This window comes from Urocampus carinirostris, chromosome 1, assembly GCF_059441175.1.
Source record: "Urocampus carinirostris isolate Australia breed hairy pipefish chromosome 1, RoL_Ucar_1.0, whole genome shotgun sequence".
Classification (NCBI taxonomy): Eukaryota; Metazoa; Chordata; class Actinopteri; order Syngnathiformes; family Syngnathidae; genus Urocampus; species Urocampus carinirostris.
This window is the reverse complement of record NC_142349.1, coordinates 27,579,131-27,598,921: the sequence shown is the minus strand read 5'-3', so window position 1 is coordinate 27,598,921 and position 19,791 is coordinate 27,579,131. Positions and strand designations below refer to the sequence as shown.

Sequence of the window (19,791 nt, the reverse complement as noted above, 5' to 3'; positions counted from 1 at the left end):
TATACTAATGACATTTGCACTAATGGATTAATTGAGCTATTGCAAACTGATTGCACTTGCACATGTGGCTAACTACACACCACGTAATGGCAGCATATGTCGTAGTTAACACCTCCCTCTTAAATACAGGTTTAACCAAGGACCAATTGTTAATGTATCGCAACGGTTTTCTGCGAACATCAAATGGTGATATTAAGAAAGTCTGTTACGGGTCAGACAGGCACAATAACTGCTGCATAATCAATTTGTCTTAGTATAATTGAGCTAAGCTTGCTGCTTATATGCAAAGGAGGCATTTAGGGACAGACTAAACCGATACAAAAGAGTAAGCAGTTATTGTAAATCCATCAATACATTCTGTATTTAGTCTGGAGCAATGGTTTAAGAGTTGTGTTAAAGGTATTGTATGATCCTTACTGCAATTAAACAACTACAAATGATAAATAAATGTTTTCTAAATTAGACACACCCCACACAACTGTGGTATAATATTAATCCATCCAATATCAGCACTCCTTATCATCAATGGGATTGCGGGGGTGCTGGAACCCATCCCAGCTATCTTTGGGCAGTGGACACCCTGAACTTGTTGCCAGCCAATCGCAGGGCACACATAAACAGACAACTTACTTGCTCATCCACACCTAATGACAATTTGGACCAGCCAATTAACCTGACATCCATGTTTTTGGAATGTGGGAGGAAACCGGAGTGCCCGAAAAAAACCCATGCAAGCACGGGTAGAACATGCAAACTCGCACAGGAAGGCTGGTAGCTGGAATTTGAACCCATGACCTCAGAACGTTAAACTATTTTCCCTTCTCGTAATTATAGTTTCTTTTTATGATGTTAGCACACTTACAGACAGTGAGGTGCTCTAATTTAGCCTCACTCCCTGACTGGATTTTCTGTGTTTTGTGGGTACAGTTATGTAACTGCTGCGCTGTTTTTTTACTTATATATCTTTTAAATGATCTATTTATACAGTATACCCTTATTTTCTTCTCTTATGTTTCAAGTTATCTCTCATGCTTTAGTACATACATATGTTCAGTCTACAGGACAACATAAGAAACAAGCAAACACATACTGGAATACAGATGCCACTAAACTTAGCATGTCTACAGTTGTTGCTTGCACTGTAGACTAAAGACAATGGAGTCCTTGTAAATAATTGTAGACTTTGCCACAGTAAGTTTTTGGCCTTATTCAGATTCCAGGAATAGGATTCAAAGTTGGGTTGGAGGGTTTTTGATGGACAACTTGCATATAAGGAAAGGAGGCACACGGGCATATGGAAGTAGTTGCTGGAGTAAGATAACCAGATGTCAATTTTGGTTATTCTCACATACGTCAAAACCCATTTTGCAGAACATTAGAAAACAGTGGGCTCCCTTGCATTTCAAATTGCAGATAAAAAGCAATTCAGTTGGCAGTTAAACATTTCAGTGCCGTTAACGAAAGTATTCCAGACCCTTCAGTATCGAGAGCTCACTATCACTTAAGAAGAGTTACAAAGTATGCAACATAAACAAATATGTAAAAATAATGAAAAACAAATAATTTAAAGCCAACATGGTCATTTATTCATTACTACTACTACTGCTGTAAAACCATCTCAAATACATCAAGATATAAAGCAAATTGCAAATAAATAAAATTCCTTCTTGTTAACAACTTGTGACGTAACCAGTATACTATTCTATGCTAGTAAAAACTAGCCGTTTCCTGACATTGTCTGACCCGTGTGAGCTTTTGTAAAGAGAATAAGAAAAAAGAAAAACATGGGCCATTGAATAGATAAATTACTAAACAATTCTACAAGGCAAGCATCGGTGGGAAATACTAAGGTGTACAACTAAAGTTAGGTGCATAGTACTTTGCAAATATTGATACTGGTGAACATTAATGCATGTGCAACTCCACTTACCAAGCAGCAGGATCATACTCGGCCCATATCCTGACATACTCATCCAAGTGGTGAGGTCCAAGTATGGAAGAGTCTCTGGTCAAATACTCAAAGTTGTCCATGATGACAGCCACAAAAAGATTCAGCATCTGCAAACAGACACAGTCATGCTCAAAAAGAAATAACCCAACAGACGACGGGATTTAGGATTTTATTGGACCTTACTTGAGCAGGGAACTCACCAAGAATGAGCAGAAGAATATAAAAGAAACAAAGTAAAGATAAGCCACTTGGCTTCCACACTCAGGTTCTGTATTTCCTGACAATTCGTCACATTCTTTACCCCCAAGACATGACAGCATGATCTCATGCCATGCTTCTCCAGTAGCACTCCTGAATGAAAAACAACAATAATATCAAACATTTGAACAAAAACACTTCAATCTTTTACACACAATCCAACCTGAAGAGCAGCATGAGAGCTTGAACGAAGGTCCTGAAGTTATTGTGTTGGTCGATGGCACCCTCCCCGTCTTCCTCAATTGCAATATTTCCAAAAAGCTGCAAACCACATTGCACTCAGACCACTGCCGATATGTGTACAGAACCAATATTTAAAAATGTAAATATTAGGGCCGGTTGATTTGAGCTTCTTGGTGATTGGGGACAAAAGATCACATGACTAAAACAGTTTTCTTTTTTTTAATATACATTGCATGCAAGAGTAGACTTTGATGTGGGTGTCAATGTATATTAATCGTTCCACACTAGGATTTAGTTATATATTCCTGGGGAATTTGACATTTGAGAAATAATGAGGTTTAAACAAACATAACAAAAATATTTTCTTTAACACACATTTTTCACATTACAAAATCTACACAAAATTACCCAAATAAATCCTTTAATAAGCAAAAGAAGGACTGAAATAAGCGAACATTTACAACATTAGATTTTTTTAATCAAATCTTGTCTTCAAAATTTTCAATGTTTTCACTAACATTGTTTTTTGTCAAAGAAAAGAAAAACAAGAAAAAAAGAACAAAATAACCAGATGGAAATGTTTAGCATTATAGGCTGTAAAATAATCAAAAACTTTAAAATGATTGTTCTCACTAAACTAGTCAACGTTTGTTAAGTCGTGTTGACAAAAGTATGTCTACATGGATAAAAAAAGACACCAAGTCCTTTGAATTTAGTTTACCGGAACTTGAATAAATAGAAAATAGCATTAGGTTGACAAAAAAAAGTACTGTTAAATTTGGACTAAAATTGAGAATAAGTTAAAAATATCTGGATTAAATTAACACTAGGTAGCAGGCTTAACTACTCAAACAGGTATGGATCCAACACAACAAATACACATATTTGCCTTTGAGACCTGGTTTCAAATGGCAGAGAAAAAACACATCTATATATTTTAATGCCAATCAGCCTTAAGATCAATGGTATGAATGTTCCTGGTTATGGTTTAGGTTTGACTTCCACAAACCTGCATCCCGATGATGGCATAGATGAAAAACAGCATGGCAATTAGAAGGCAAACATAAGGTAGAGCCTGAGTACAGAAGAAAAAACATTACTGAAGAATTTCAACATAAAGCAAAAGCTAAGAGACATTTGAAAATTAATAGTTCATCTGTGAATTTTCAGGATTGTTTTACAGGCCTGCACATGGCATCTAAGATATGATGTATAATTAAGGACAAACCTTAAAGGACTGAACAAAGGTCCAGAGCAATATGCGAATGGTTTCCCCCTGCCTCAGCAGCTTGATGAGACGAGCTGCCCTGAACAGCCTCAGGAAACTTAAGTTGATGAAGTTATTCTACAGCAGAGTAGCACCACAACCAAGGAGAGAGGGTACACAATAAAATTAGAATTGGTTAGTATAACGATAAAAAGAGCAAAAAACAGTTTTGACAGGTGAAAAGTTGGGGAGGCATAAAAGAAGAGGGGGAGGGGTTGACCAGGTATAAGTAAAAGAAGGAATCAAACTCAAGTCAAAAATAAAGCAAACCATACGCAGCAAGGCTCCAACAAGCGTTTCATAATACAAACCATACAAGACAAGAAGATAAGAGGCAAAGTGACATCCTTCCATCCAAATTATCTTTCATAATCAATATGGTCGAACTGGTGAATACGGAAAGTTCAAAGTGCAGGGACGCAAGTTTTGCTTGGGAAAACAATCAAATGCACTAGTTCTCTCAAGGTAAACGGCATTTCAAAACAATGGAGCAAGTCAAAAGCATGCAGATGTTTCTCATACAAGACATCGAAGCATCATAATCATTGACTTCAAAATGAGAAAGAGGGCGGTTTAGGTGTAAGTTTTAAGAAATAACTCAATACAAAAAAGACCTAGCACTTCTACCATTTCAAATGGTAAAGAACAAAGGTCAACGATTGGATCTAAAGTCCTCAAAATAGACAGGCATGCAGGTACTATCCACATTTGCGGAGGGTATAGAAGAAGAGAAGGGTGCTGCTGAATACATGCGAAGGGCTTTATGGCCAATTGGGTTTCTCTTTGCCTTACTTTCAGGGACTTTCCGTTCCAGAGAAACCCTACCAATCACTGTCTATGAAAAAAGATTCATCCCCTGTGATAGATCTGATGATCTATTTAGGTTGAAACATTTAAGTCCTTTACAAAATCTGTTCTTTGTAAAGGATATACAGTGAGAATGGGATAGTAAAGAAATTGAGGACAGTGAGTGGTAGAGGAATACAAATAAGTCAATTTAAGGTTTTCTATAGATTGAATAAAATATTATTGTTATTACATGCAAAACATGCGATTGAAGCAGATGCAGAAAAAAAGATCAACCAAAATATTACAAACCATCTACACGTAGATGTTTCAGACACATGGTTTATAGCAGCATATTTGGAGATTTTTGGTTGTTTTTGAAGACACAACCAGAGCCAGTTATCATGGGTGGACACAGAGGATTCATAGTGCATTTTGATTGGATGGTATCACAGGAAGTAGATTGTCAGAAGTTGGGTAGGGGTGTGGGACAGTAGGGGGCGGGACGAAGCAGATTACAGCAGATCGCCATTAAGTTTGAGGAAGATTTAATGAAAGCATGTAAAACAAAAAGATAAAAACAAGAAACAAAAATCAATCAGTACACCAACAGCATGTTCGAGAAGAACTCGATAGTATTTGTACACGATGTTGTCAATTTTAAAATAAGTTAATCTATCCCACTCTATGTTGTTAATTAAGCTTTTTTAACACATATTATAAAGATGAGCAGTATTTTCAAGCAATACTTTTTTCCCCGCTGTTCATACACACTAAATAAAATATATATTTTTTTAAATAACAAACATGGTGCCTGTGGCCTTGACTTTGACATTTACATGCAGGGAATAGTCCAATGGGGATCAGAATTAACATTTTTGGACCAATCCGAATGAATTGTTTACATAACTGATAGAAAGCTAACTACCCTGTAGACATGGCGTTTGCAAACAGCAGGTGATGTCACCAGGGAAACAGACGTCGTTTACACCATTAACTTTTGAAATTAGATAAAAGATGATTTCATTAATTTCCAATACCACAATCAATGAGGTGCCATACTTGTTTCCTTTTAACACAACTTTTACAATCGGACTATTTGCAGTTGGACGAAGACAAGTTTTCTATCTAAAACAAAAGTTACATAGCTACATATGTTTTTACTGTGCAAAAAGTCAATTAAGGGTCTAACTCATTCCGTTGAAGCCAATTACGTTAAAACATTCTACCATGCACCTACCCCACAGAGTGATGAATTTAGTAAAGTAAAACCCAACAGTAAACATATCGCTTATTTGTGAGTGGTCCAACATTGTCACTGAGAGAGGAAAGTAATGCGGGTCTGTCTGACTTTCACTTTACTATTTGATTGGCTTCAATACTGGAAAAAACTGCCAGCAGCCTGCAGCATCAGCATTTATTCAATCCTGCTGTCAGTACCACATTTATAGTAGTGTGGTCTTCCCAAGTTCTATCAAGTGGTTCTATTATATAAGACTTTCTAGACACATTTTTGTGCATGGCTGAACAACCCGCCTCCTTGCATCTTCTGTCAACTGTTAATAGCCAATATGACAGAAATGCAAATAACCAGATGCATGCAAAATATCGGCTAAAATTGATGATAAGTCTCTTAATGTGTCAGAATGGACTACTTACCCCAAGTTCAGTAACGAGAATATCTGTGATGCTGCCTAGAACAGTCACACAGTCAAAAATGTTCCAGGCATCTTTGAAATAATTCTGTGTGTGGGATTGACAAGAGAGGAATAGAAAGAAAATAGGTTTGAGTTTTACTGTTAAATGTAATTGAATTACAATGTAAAGGTGTTAAGAGGAAAGAGTAAAACAATATAGTTCAAAATGAGCGTGAGAGAGGGGACATAGAAAGAGGCAGGTGGAGAGAGAGACGTGAGACAAATGGGCCATCAGTGATGATGCATGAGATGTATTCTAGCTGTTAAACCGCAAGAAATTGTTCTTTACCAAATTACCGTACACTTGAAAGCACAGACGTTAAGTCATTTGAATTATAAAACTTTTGAAAAAGTACCTTACTTTACAGCTTCCAATTAATGAAGCCCATACACACATCATTGTGGACATTAATCCTTCTTAAATTCAGAATTCCCACACACGCATTTGAGCTGAGTGGAGACTCCTTCCCTCACTCTCCCACAAGATGCCTGCAGCCAAACTATGCATTAGAGCAGCGAAGGGCCGCATAAGCAGTGAGCAGGCTATCAAAATAAACCACCTTGAGACACACTCACCCTCAATATTATTTGTCTGGAGGCCTGCGCAATGTGTGTTTTAGGCTCCATTCTCTGAGATTTAAATCCCCACTCACGTAATCTTCTCCCGCTTTCATAATCCATGCTCCTCTTTATAACACATATCTGTCATTCACCCTAATGCCTCTAATTATCGCCACTATGTCTCCTTAATATTTATACCCTAAACTATTAGTCTCCCCCACTCCACCTTCTTATTGTCTTTTGCAGCTGGTAGCAGGCATTATTTTAAAAGCATCTTCTTGGCCCGTCGTTCCCGTAAACACTTATCATGCAAGTAACGGAAAGGGCTCATACAAGGTAAATTTGTGAGTTCAATCCAAACCTTCTGCCGTAGTATTGTTTTAACAAAATGCAAAATCTCTGCTGACGCTTGCCCCATATATTGGAAATGAGCGGGTCCTTTCCTGACATCATGTCTACATACAGTCTCCGATTATGTTTTTTTTACAATTAGTTGCACCGAGGCAAAAATGCCCACAGAACCCTTTTATATAACTGTGAAATTGGTTCAAATGGGCCTGGTTTACTGTACTCTTTACTTCATTTCATAATTGGATTGAATGAAATTCTGCTTGTGTTGAATAAAATAGCCAGGCAGAAAACAACAAAGGACTTATAATCTTTTAGGCCCAAGATAGACCTTTTCAGTTTATTTTCCAAATTATTGCTTTTACTCTTTTAAAACTGTAGTTTAAGCTCCCATTATATTACTGCATTCTAAGTCTGCTGTAAAATGTCTGCTTTTGTTTAATGTTTTTCAAGGTTCGTCTTTTAGTTTGATTCTCATGTCTTTTAGCTTTGTAGCATTCATTCTTTATTATTTATGGGCCTGACAAAAGATGGCGTGGCTGGCTTTCTGAGGAGCCAATGTAGATGTTGACTGTAGGAAAGGTTGGGTGGGCTTATAAGGGTTAGCCACTGTGTGTAGGGCCTACTGCATGTTCTGTGTTGACATAGCACCCTTTGATGGTGGGTTGTGATTCCATTTAGTGATAACGAGCATCCATGCTTTTCCTCACATTGTTTCACTGTGCCCCACCGTGTCTTTTTCACATAGTCAAATACGATGCAAATAACATGTAAGCAAAGAGAGTAAATTTAAATTTGAATTCAATCTTAGTAAATTGATGGTAACGTGAAACACTAACTGGCGGACAAAAAAGAAAGTTACACAAAAATAATACTCGCAGGGAAATGTCATGCATACACATAAACCAGAAAAAAATAAACAAAAGCTCACCAGTGCACCAAAGGCAATAATCTTGAGTACACACTCCATGGAGAACAGAGAGGTAAACACTATGTTGAGGTTGGCTAACACGGCTTCGTAGGCTTCCGGAGCTTCGTCATACTAAAGAAAATGATAAAAATACACCAGCATTCATACAGTAGCCACACAATAACAGCGTCGTCCCAAGTGTCGGATACAATGCATTTAAAAATACTTTTTTGTCAAGAGATAGGGGCAAGAGATAAGAAAAAAATAATGTATTGCAATTGCAACAAGAACATAGTACTGTGTCAGTACCTTCATCATAAGGACTATTGTGTTGAGTGCAATCATTGCCATGATAGTGTACTCAAATGGTGGCGACACCACAAACTCCCACATGCGGTACTGAAAGCTGAGCTTGTTCTTGGGCATATGGCGAGTCAAAGGCTTAGCGTTGATGGCAAAATCAATACAAGCTCTCTGCAAACATTAAATACAAAAAGTAAGTTTTCCACAACAATTACTTTTCTGGTGTCACTACTTACCTCATTCTTTTCTAAACTATAATCTTCCATCATTTTGTCACCTTGCTCCTGGAACGTGATGATGATAAGAGCCACGAAGATATTGACAAAGAAAAAAGGGAACACTACAAAATACACCACGTAAAAGATGGACATTTCCATCCGGTACCCCGGACTGGGGCCTTGGTTCTCGTAAGTGGCATCCACAGAATGTTTCAGTACCCTACCAAAAACAAAAAGGTCAGAGAGATTGGATGTTGTAGTTTGTAGTAAAATGTGCATGTCAACCAAAGTGTCTACTTACTCTGGCCACCCTTCTCCAGTTGATACGGTGAAGAGTGTGAGCAGGGCCCAAGCCACGTTGTCATAGTGAAAGTCATACTTCTTCCACTCTCGCTTCTGTGCCTTCACTTCGTTATCGCGCCCATATACCAAAAACTCACCTCTGTAGGTACAAAAAAAAAAAAAAAAAAAAAACAGCGTTAACTCAATTGTTATAACTTGGTATGTGATTGACAGGTCATATTTTTATTACTTTATTTATCTTTGAAATGCACAGGGCTCCAAACAGAATAAGTCATATAGACCAAAATAACAATTCTCTGACCTGCAGTCACGCTCAAACTCTTTGGACTCATCGCTGCAGTGAAAGAAACGCCCCTTGAAGAGTTGTACCGCCACTACAGCAAATATGAACATGAAGAGCATGTACACAATAAGAATGTTGAGGACATTCTTCAAAGAGTTCACCACGCAGTCAAACACAGCCTATGAAAGTGCAGTTGGAAGAGAGAATATCACATTAAAGTCATTGGTCGACAAATAAGACAAATGGAAACGGAAAGATGGAATGTTTTGGCAGCTAAAACCATACCTTGAGTTTAGGAAGACGCTTTATGGTCTTAAGTGGCCTTAGCACTCTCAGAACCCTCAGAGATTTGATTGTGCTGATATCTTTTCCTTTGCTGCTGCCCCTATGCATGCAAATAAAATCATATGTAAAAAAAAAAATCCAAGAGTCAGTAGGTGCATTTTATTTATTAGGCAAATCCCAAAACAGCAGCAGGCAGACACAATTTCAGATTATTTGTGTCCTAGTTAACTCAGAATGAGTAACTGCTTCATGTGAAATACATAGCAACCCATGCAGTGTTGCTATACGTTTACACTTGGGCCTATTTAGAAGTGTAAAGCCTTATTTCTAAACATTGGATCATCTACATGCTTCACCTAAGTAGGTATTGTAGAACTACAATACATGCTACTGCTATAAGTCTTAAAAAAGTCTGCAATGTATTTCAATGCTGTTTAAAGTGAATCACAATAGGTTATTTAGGCAAGAAGAATGGTGAATACATGCTGCATTGAAACCTTGCGCTTCATGATGCAATAGATCATGGCTTACATACACCAAGGGCGTCCAAACTATTTCTGCGTAAGGATGCAAGGATTGCCTTGAAAATATTTTATTTAAATTAATAGAAAGACTTAAATCAGGGAATACAATATAATTGCTCCTGTGTTTTGCTAAAATCGTAAAATAAACATTTTCATGTCAGAGGTGATAAGGAAAATAGTTCAAGATATATAAACATTTTGGGGTCCTAGACCACATCCGTTGTTGAGCATCTTTACATTTAAAACGAAAAGGCAAGTTAGAGTGAATCTACCAAACACTTGACAATCATCAATGGTCGCAAATAAGCCCTTGACAGAGAGCAGTATTTAAAGGTGAGGGCTTTTAATATTCTTTGCTCATGTGTATTAGAGTTCTTCATCATTTATATCAAGAGTTTATTTGTATATTTGTAGATTTTGAGTGCATGCTGCACGCCACTGCAGATTGATAGAGATAGATAGATAGATAGATACTTTATTCATCCCCGAAGGGAAATTAAGAGTTTGGACACCACTGGGGTACAATATGTCAAACTGTAAATGATCCTTAACTTTTCTCTCAACAAATACGTTTGCAGAGGAGATTTAGTCATCTTCATTTCGATATATTTTGAAGTTCTAATTAATCAATCCCATGACCCTCCCAAACTCTCTCCCAAAACACACACAAAAAACGGTCTCCTACAATTAAGAGATTCCCAATTCTAGACAAACAGCAAAAAACAACGGCCATGATTGTTGCTTGTTGTCGTCTAATTGGCATCAACGTTTTTTTAGTAAGCATCTAAACATGATATGCTTAATTTATATTTTGAAGCACATTGAGGTATGCATTTTGGGAATACAGAAAAATTGCAAGTTCTAAATAATCAGTTCCATGACACCCCCAAACGCTCTCTAAAAACACACACCAAAAACTGTCTCCTAAAATTCTGATATTCCAAATTCTAGACAAACAACAAACAACCACCGACACGGTTGCCGTTGGTTGTAGTCTTATCAGAATCAAGATTATTTTATGAAGGATCTTTGCATAATATACTTATTTTGTATTTTAAAGCACATTGAGCTATGCCTTTTTTGGAATACAAATTAGGAGTGAGGACAAGAGACAGAGAGAAAACAACCCAACCACAGAACAAAGAAACAAGGCACTATTTCCATAAAAAATATAGATCAAAATCTGAGAAAAAAAACAAGGAAATACCAGGGAAACTTAGCATGGTGTCAACGTTTCATTTGGTATTAGTATACTGTACGTTTTTAACATTATTGTATACATCTTAGATATATCAAATTGTCATGCCTCAGGGGACGGAGCGCACGTGTATGTGACTATGTAAATTTGTGCATGCTGCTAAGTGGAGCCTCACATACTTACTAATGGGGAACTGTGAATACATGTATTCACAGCAGTAGTCCACTGTATACTGAGAATTGGGTGTAGGTATTCTGTGCTCTGGTGGGTTTTAGTATGTAAAAGGCCAAACCATGCACCTCTTACAGTATATTATTAGTTATATTATTTTTGCAGTGTTGTTAAACTTCCATTCAACTCAATGTATGTAAAATTGTAGGTCAACCCCCATCAATATCTGCAATCATTCCAGTTGAGAACAAAACAAGTCAAAAAGTAGTTCTTTCAGATCTTTTTCGGAGATCTTCCAAGGGTGAATAAGGGCAGACAAGTCACTGCTATGAAAGAAAGATGGAGTGGTGACAGGTGTCATGTGTGTCCATAGGACAAACAGTGAGAAAGTAGAGAGATAGTGTTCTGGAGAGAAGAGAAAAAAGACAACTTTACCCTCCGCCGCTGTTGGTGGTGGTCCAAACGAAGAGATAAGAAAAGAGTGAAATATTGAGAAGACGGCAAGGAGTGAGACGGAAAGACAAGGGTGGGAGGAAGAACCAGAATGGGAATCAAGGTGAGAGGCCGGATGACAAATAGAGAGGGAGAGAGCAAAGAAAAAGTGAGGCCTGTAACACTCAAAATGACACCAATGATCTTCATCTCTCTTAACTATATTTCACTGCCAAGAGCTTGTGTGTACATGCAAATATACATATATGTTTTTTTATTCATCGTCAATTATCTGTATTGTATTTATGATGGGAAGGGGGGAATACTACCCAAAAGTCATAGTTGATGCTCCCAGCAGATTTTGATGGTTGCAAATCAAAATCAAATATCAGAATAATATGAATACATTTTGAAAAGGAAACCATTTAATTGCTTTTAATACAGCACGAATGTATGTCTTGAAAGCTTTTCTATACTTGCAGCTGGCAAGCTGGGGTGGGTTGTGTTTTGGCAGCGCACCTTTCTCTCATTTATAATCTGTGACATTTTATGGGCAGTTGCAAGAACGATGCTGTAAGACAACTTTCATTGCTTGTGTAAAATTTCCTGATTTATTCCCTGATAATCTAATGTGGTGAATGTTTTTGCCCTCAGTTTTTTCTGTTAATTAACTACATTTGTGTTCTTTGTTGCACATTTTCAGTTTTACTTTTTATTTTTTATTTTTTTTATTTTACGTTGTTTGTGTGCCATGGTAATTTTCCAGCCATATAGATTCTGTTTTTCCTTTCTTTTGTTGTGTTGCATTCAGTATTATGTTTATCCTTGGGTAGGGATTGTGTCTTTTGTTTAATATCACATTGTCTCTTATTTAACAAACATATTTCCTTCTGAATCCTTGTCGATTCAAGATCAAGCCCAAAACACTCGGAATCTTTAGACAGACTCATTGGATTCTCCTATGAGATTGCCTAGCCTATTGGAGTGCTGTTTGATATCTGATTATTGAGTTGAAGCACTATCAGGATGTACATAAAAAAAGGCAATGCGCTTAATGATAAAAAAACAACCTTTTTAATTTGCATTATTTTTTTCTAAAAATCTCCATGTAAACTACAATACCTATAAAGATTTAAACCTCTTGGAAAACTACATTGTCCTTATAAAATAAAATGTTTTACGTGTTGAGAATATGGAAAACGGTCACAAGTTTGTTTAACAGGGATCAAAATGAGCAACATAATAATCCTAGTGATGAAACAGACCAGCAGGAAAAAAAGGATCTTTTGTGAGCCAGAAGCTAGAACAAGCAAAATTTCATCTTCACAATGCCATAAAGTCTATGACTATGATAAACAACAAAACGATAAGCAGGGTTTTCACTGATTTATCAAGGTACCATCTCAAAAATGTTAGACTTATAGCTGAAGCTGATGAATTTCAATTTGAGAAACACTTTGTTTGTTTTGCTAGTTTCATCATAATGACTGCAAATATCCAAAACCTTGTGTTGTCTTAAATATTCAATTTAGATCTGTAATAAAATAAAGTTAAACATGTTTTGAGTCACACCTAATTCTTAAGCAAATGCAATAATTGCCGATACATGCATTAAGAACAAAACTGTTTAAGTGGGAATAAACATATGCCGGCTAATTTGATTTTGCCCAGAACTCTACAAACAGCTTAAAGATGATCGTTTTAAAAATACATTTTATTCATCCATGTAATAAAATTCAATTAAAATCAAATTGAAGATGAACATAAATAAAAAAAAAATCTTTTAACTTACGGAATATCACTGTGTCAAATCAATATAAAAGTAATTTTGGCACAATTTGCTCTGTCTTGGAAATTTAACCCTGGAATGGTCAGGGACATTCGAGAATTACTGTTAGGAGTGTGGCCTTTGCTTCTGCATTAATAGACAAGAAGGAAATACTGTTCAAACATGTTTACAAATGACAAGATGGGGGAGGAGAGTGAAAGGTCAACTGTAAAGCCAATATTAGGTATAGTGGAGAAGGATGAAAACTAGAGTGTGAGAGCAGGACATCTACCGAGACAAAAATACATACGCTTCTAGCTCAAACTAAAGGTGATTTTTTTCTAAATAGATAGGTTGCAAGTATAAGATAAAAGAGGACAAGTAAGCATGATGGGCACTTACGTGAAGGCAAAGGCCACCAATGCACCACTGACCACAATAAAGTCAAGGATGTTCCACAAGTCACGGAAATAAGAGCCTTGGTGCAAGACCAGCCCCAGGTCCACCATCTAGTAAAGCCAACAAGTTGAGACATTTGAGTTTTCTGGCCGTGCTGGAATAAAAAAGAAGCCTGAAGACATTCCAATTACCTTAATTAGCATCTCAAAAGTGAACACTCCAGTGAAGACATAGTCAAAGTAGCGCAGGACCTACACAAGGACAGCACTTAGATGTTTGACAAAATGTTTTGGAAAACAAGTTACTGGAATTACTACTGCTGAGTGGGATTTATACGCAAATTTATTTTCTTAACTTAAATGTTTTTTGGTAGCTGGTTGAATGTCTACGCCGAATAGAAATGCGATTGACTGAGAGAAAACATGAGTGCCATGGGAAGGTCCATTTCACAAATTTGAATCAGAAAAAAAGAGGTAAACTAATTTCAAATATTTTTTCCCAGGCGGGATTAGATTATCTCCTTACATTGTTGCGAGTGGAATCCGGCCAGACGGGGTCTTCTGCAGCAAGGGCAATGCTACTCATGGCGATTACCAGCAGAATACACATCTCAAAGTATCGCAGAGTGCAGATGTAGTGACAGGCACGGCGAAACCTGCACATACACAGATAAGATTTTCTTTTCATTGTTAGACTACTTATCCTCTCTATGTGTTAAGACCATATAATAGCTTTGGTTCTGGAATTGCTTGATCCGCTGTCCCCTGATATTCAAATCTTAATCTGATGATCAAACATAGACAAGTAGATTTGCTCCTTTCACCCTAAACCTAAATTTACAATTCAATTCAGTCGTACAGTATATCACCCTAATTTTTACACGACATTGTATGTAAATAGTAATAATTAAAGGTTGAGACATTATTGTGGAGCCACATTGTAACTCATCAACTAATTCAACAAAATGTCCCACTTACGGGTTAGTGGTGGTCAGTATAAACATTGAGGTGAAGGGAGGCATGGGCCGCGGTCCCCCTTCACCTCCTTTTTCATCATCATCATCATCCTTGTCTTCTTTCGCTGGTAAGGGCTCTGTGTTGGCATTTTTATTGACTGAGTTTAAAAAAAGATACAAAACAAATTTTACTCAAAGGCAAGATGATCATAGACGTCACATATTTGGTGCTGATTTTACCCTGCAGAATGGCATTAGCAGATGGAAAAATCGGCATATCAACGACCGTATGGTCGATGCGGGATTGTCTGATGATACTGTTGGCCCGTCGATGTCCGACATTCCCGTGGTTGTCCAGTATAACTAAACTTCCTTGAGTGCCACTGTTCACAAGATGAAGAGTAGAATCAAAGTCAGAGGCCATGGTGCGGTTGGCGACTGCATTCCAGTGCTGCTCTGTGGGGGGGCTGGAGCCAGAAATCAGTTTGGTATTCATGAGGTTATCCATATCTTCACTGTCCTGCTTGGACAGCCTCTTTTGGACAGGCCTTGTTGTGGAGAAAATACTGCCATCCCTGTAGGTATGTATGTAAAGACACACTGAAATTACGAGGGAAAATGATTTGATCAATTAAGAGTTATTCCAGCAGCCTTGCTTTTCACTTAGTTTAACATCTTTCCAAGACTCCAAAAGGAAGTTATTTTGATGCAGTGACTTGATATTAGGATGAGTCCATTCATAAAGTGTGCACTGTATTTTACTTACTTCTTTCGATTGTGGCACATCTTCTTCCCCTCTCCTTCCATTTGGTTGCTATGACGACTCCTTCTCGGTCTCCTCTCACTTCCATCACCAGCTGCTTCTTTTTGTTCTCCCTCGCCACCTTCATCAAGCCCTTTATTCTTCCGTCTCCCCGCTTTTCCACTTCCTTCTCGACTGCCATCATCGTCATTCTTGCGGTGTAATCGAGGTTTCCTGTGTTCAGACTGCCACGTTCCCCGACATCCGCCACGATTATGATGATGGCGCTTCGTTTGCTTTTCCTCAAAGCTCCGACCAGGAATCACAGTTGTATCCAGTCGCGCATGGGAGGTTCGATGGTGGTGCGTTCCCTTTCGGCTACGCCTGCTCTCAGTTGACTCGCCTCGCGCTAGGGGAGCTTTGACAGAACCCTCTTGACCTCTGAGCTCCGGGTCGTGAGTTTGCCCGTGTAGGTCTTCGGCAGGATGCTGCTGACTAAAGCAGAGGTCGGGATTGTTGTCGGTGTTCTTGTTGGTGTTGTTGTTTCGGTTCTCCAAGGGGTCAACCACCAAAGGTCGATCCAGGTGAGTTTTCATGTCTGGTCTGGAGTGGCGGGAGTAGTCAACCTGAGCACGAAAGGTTACAATGCTTACTCCTGAATTGGTTAAAAACTGTAAAAGTGGATATTTCTGGTGAGTATGTAGAAGAACCTCTTAAGTTTGAATATCTCAGAAGTTGTCAACAATTAAATTTTCAAAAGAAATTTAGGGATAATTTTTCTTCAAACTTGACCTGGAATAAATTCTCACTATTTAGATTCATATGGTTTGCTGTAACGCACATCAACTGTCAATCAGTGTCACTGTTTGTGACGAGAGATTCCACCACATAGCATACAGTAATATGTGCTTTTAACATAACATTGAAAAAGCCAACACTTGTGTACACTGATACCACAAGCCTAAAGGCGTTTTTTGCCTTGTCCTTTACATTGTTGTGTTCCTCCCTCCCTGTCCTTGCCTTCCAGCGGTCTTCAGGGTCCAGCTCGTTATAGAGGGCTTCTCGGCTGGATGCCAGAGTTTGCTTTCTCAGCTCCTTTGTGCGCTGTTCCCACACAGATTTATTGAGCCCCTTATTGTGGTTCTTCTGCTGCTCCTTGCTATATAAAAACACACAGTCGTGCAAATCAGTGTGATGATTGTGGTTTAAGTCATTTGAGAAAAAAACACACTCAAAGAAGTGGGGGTGACGGGGAACCTAATTACAACACTTTAAATTGCTCGTGAAGACAACTGGGTTAAGTGTCCACACAGATCAATTTGCAGAGATTTTGGAAGGCATGTAGGACAAACAAGAGGAAAAATAGGAATTTGTAAAAAATATGTAACACTAGCAATGATTGAATGTACACTCAACTGAAAAAACAGACCACCTTCTCTCCAAACATTGCCATGTAACATCATTGTTGTCATCATTATACAGCTATCACTACTGTGAGGAGCAGTAACACAAAGTGATTTTGAAAAAGTAGTAGTTGGTGAGAACGGTTAGGGTTCAGAAAAGGATGAGGAAAATCAAAATGGGCCAGAGACGAAAGATGGTTATAAGTACACTTATCAGAAGTTACAGTGATGAAGAAAAAAATAAAAAATAAAATAAATAAATACCAGTCCAGAAAGGGGTCAGTAGCGTTGTGACAATCACTGTGTACTTTGTTGCTGAGGAGGGAAACAGTTAGTGAGTGAGATGACACACTAAAAAAGGATTTCATTCCAAAAGTGATCCAACTCAGTAAGTATTAGCAAAAAAGCACATCACATTTTGGAATGCATCCTGTTATGTATATGGAAACATCTTAAAGGTGGTGTCCGTATCTTCAAAATATTCTACTTGCTGATGCTATCTTCAGGCTGAAATCAATATTGTAGCCTCTGTCAAGCTCCTTTTGTTGCATGTGCAAATATGTGGAATTCTTAAATGCGCATGAATAAACTCGTATTTTAGCATTTTGGGGGTTTGGGTTGGAATTCGGACTGTGTTTGAAACAGTGCTTTCTTACTATCACCATTTTCATCTTACAATAAAGGAAACCGCAAGCCCACGCACGAAGTGACTATCCTCCCCTGCCTACATTCCTCCAGCTTAATGTGCTCCGTGTTCAAAACACTGTGGGAAAAAGTAAGATAAAAGCAGATAAGCGAGATGGGAAAAAATATATGAAGACTCTTTGAACTCAGTTGGGCATTGTTAAAACATACCCGATCGAGAAAAAAAAAAACTTTCAACTTTTTAAGTACAACTAAAACGACGCACCCCACCTTTAAGCAAACTCAAACATTCTGTCATTCACCCAAGTCTTTTAAATAGATTTACATAATTTAATTGATCATTCATATCTGCTATGTGTCTTATTTAAAAAAGGGGCAAACTGGAAATAATGGGAAAAAAATCAAAGACTTGATGGCAGGATATTGTGGAGCGGACCTGTTATTTTGAATGAGTCTGTTTTTGACGTTTTTCTCCCACAAGGTTGTCTTGTGCCCTGTTATGGGTTTTACACAATTTTCATGAGAGCGTGAGTTGTTTACTCAAAGGGACATTGGCGGGAAGGGTTGGGGTTTTATCTTCTCCCGTTTTAATCTAACATAAGACAAGCTATTGTTTTTTTACTTAATTTATGTTTTGTTAGCGACTATACATACCGAATTCCGAAAAACTGTAAAACAAAAGGTAACTATAATTTAAACTGAAAAAATATATATTTGAATTATTAAAATAACATTTACCAAGGGTTTTTAAAAATGAAACCGTATATGTGAAAATGATTTAAATATATATTTGTTACTTTAACCTTTATTCTAATTGCATAAATCCATCATTCGCACACATACACTCAACTGAATGTCAATGTAAAATTAATCGTTATTGTCATGTAGATAAAAGTAATGGAAAGCAGACACTCGTGCAACATATATAATGATAATACACACCGTGATATGATATGAGGACACGTGACCCATAAAAGCAATTGTGTTTTTTTAATAGATATTCATAATGATTTGGTTAAAGAAAGTTATAGAAAGAAGGCAGAGTCTGGATCATAAACTCAGTAATGGTCACCATATATTCTATGTATTTATACTGTGTTCCCCTACTGATATTAAACATTAAGAAATACATACTTATATTGGTATTGATGTGTATTATGTATATTTCAATGTCACACGAGAACAGAAAAACTCTTTGAAAAAGGTAAAATATAGTTAAAAGAAATGTTTCTATTTGCAATCACTCATTTTTTATTGTTAATAGTATATTAGATTAAAGAGACCAACTAAATGGACACCAATCATATTAGACAAGTTGTTAGAACCGAAATAATCGGACAGTTATTTTGCAGTCACCCCAAAATACAAACCATTTATATTCGTAAATATTGTATTTAGAAATATTAAACCATCGATGGTTCTGACCAATCATAAAGCAATATTGGCCGTTATGGGGCAGGTTATGTGACTATGACGAAAAACTTAAGCACATCTTTATCCCCAAAAAATGGTAGCAATACAATCAGTTGATGAGATTTTAGAGTTAAAAATAACATGGTTTGTCAATTGCTAATTTATCCTTGGCTCATACGTGTTACAGGTAGCATTCATAGTTGTCTGTGAGGTTTATCAAGAACAACAAATCCTGCAATACCAGATCTAACAGTATCAAGTGGCAATGGTACAATACATTCAGCAAAGGTGAGCCCTTTAAAGCTTAAAAATATTTATAAAATAATATATTTCCTCATATGCAGTTTATCATTTAGATTACGTCTAATATACAGTAGAATGTGTCGTTTCGTGTAGATGTGTTAATACATGCCTGCTAGAAAAAGTTAAGAACCTAAAGCACGACCATAAAGGGATATAACACTCACGCTGCTATGGACAGGTTGGCTGCTGACAGGGGGCTGACCTCCGCCACCTCCTTAGCTTTCTGCAATGCAATCTTCTGACTCGCAGCCTCCTCCTCTTCTTGCTCATCCTGCCAAGGAGGAGACAGAAGAGAAGGAAATAGATGTCAATCAGGGAAATAGTAGGGAAGAACAAAAAGGAAAACAGTTTTGTCATGATGAGGTGGCATTGAGCTGGATTGCACCTTGGTTAGCTCTTGTGCATTGGCCAAATTATCCACAGCGATAGCCAAGAAGACATTCAGCAGAGTATCTGAACAAAGAGTTACAGGAAATCCCCAGCGT

The 19,791-nt window shown here is 37.5% G+C and overlaps 1 protein-coding gene across 17 annotated transcripts in view; it reads right to left on the bottom strand.

Moving 5' to 3' along the window:
* cacna1aa (calcium voltage-gated channel subunit alpha1 Aa) overlaps window positions 1-19,791 on the bottom strand; it is a 78,494-nt gene that overhangs the window by 25,102 nt on the left and 33,601 nt on the right. For 9 of the 17 annotated variants that reach the window (XM_088333065.1, XM_088333067.1, XM_088333050.1 and 6 more), the window contains 22 exons: window positions 19,692-19,759; window positions 19,471-19,577; window positions 17,210-17,260; window positions 16,533-16,701; window positions 15,567-16,168; window positions 15,041-15,375; window positions 14,823-14,958; window positions 14,371-14,500; window positions 14,037-14,096; window positions 13,849-13,955; window positions 9,354-9,453; window positions 9,087-9,247; window positions 8,784-8,924; window positions 8,501-8,702; window positions 8,271-8,435; window positions 7,983-8,093; window positions 6,105-6,188; window positions 3,621-3,737; window positions 3,402-3,467; window positions 2,373-2,470; window positions 2,152-2,302; window positions 1,931-2,058 (listed from right to left, as the gene is read on the bottom strand). In XM_088333065.1, the coding sequence (XP_088189191.1) occupies window positions 1,931-2,058; window positions 2,152-2,302; window positions 2,373-2,470; window positions 3,402-3,467; window positions 3,621-3,737; window positions 6,105-6,188; window positions 7,983-8,093; window positions 8,271-8,435; window positions 8,501-8,702; window positions 8,784-8,924; window positions 9,087-9,247; window positions 9,354-9,453; window positions 13,849-13,955; window positions 14,037-14,096; window positions 14,371-14,500; window positions 14,823-14,958; window positions 15,041-15,375; window positions 15,567-16,168; window positions 16,533-16,701; window positions 17,210-17,260; window positions 19,471-19,577; window positions 19,692-19,759 (3,289 nt within the window). The remainder of the gene's footprint in view (window positions 1-1,930; window positions 2,059-2,151; window positions 2,303-2,372; window positions 2,471-3,401; window positions 3,468-3,620; window positions 3,738-6,104; window positions 6,189-7,982; window positions 8,094-8,270; window positions 8,436-8,500; window positions 8,703-8,783; window positions 8,925-9,086; window positions 9,248-9,353; window positions 9,454-13,848; window positions 13,956-14,036; window positions 14,097-14,370; window positions 14,501-14,822; window positions 14,959-15,040; window positions 15,376-15,566; window positions 16,169-16,532; window positions 16,702-17,209; window positions 17,261-19,470; window positions 19,578-19,691; window positions 19,760-19,791) is intronic. The other 8 variants (XM_088333079.1, XM_088333073.1, XM_088333077.1 and 5 more) reach the window with 4 other exon arrangements.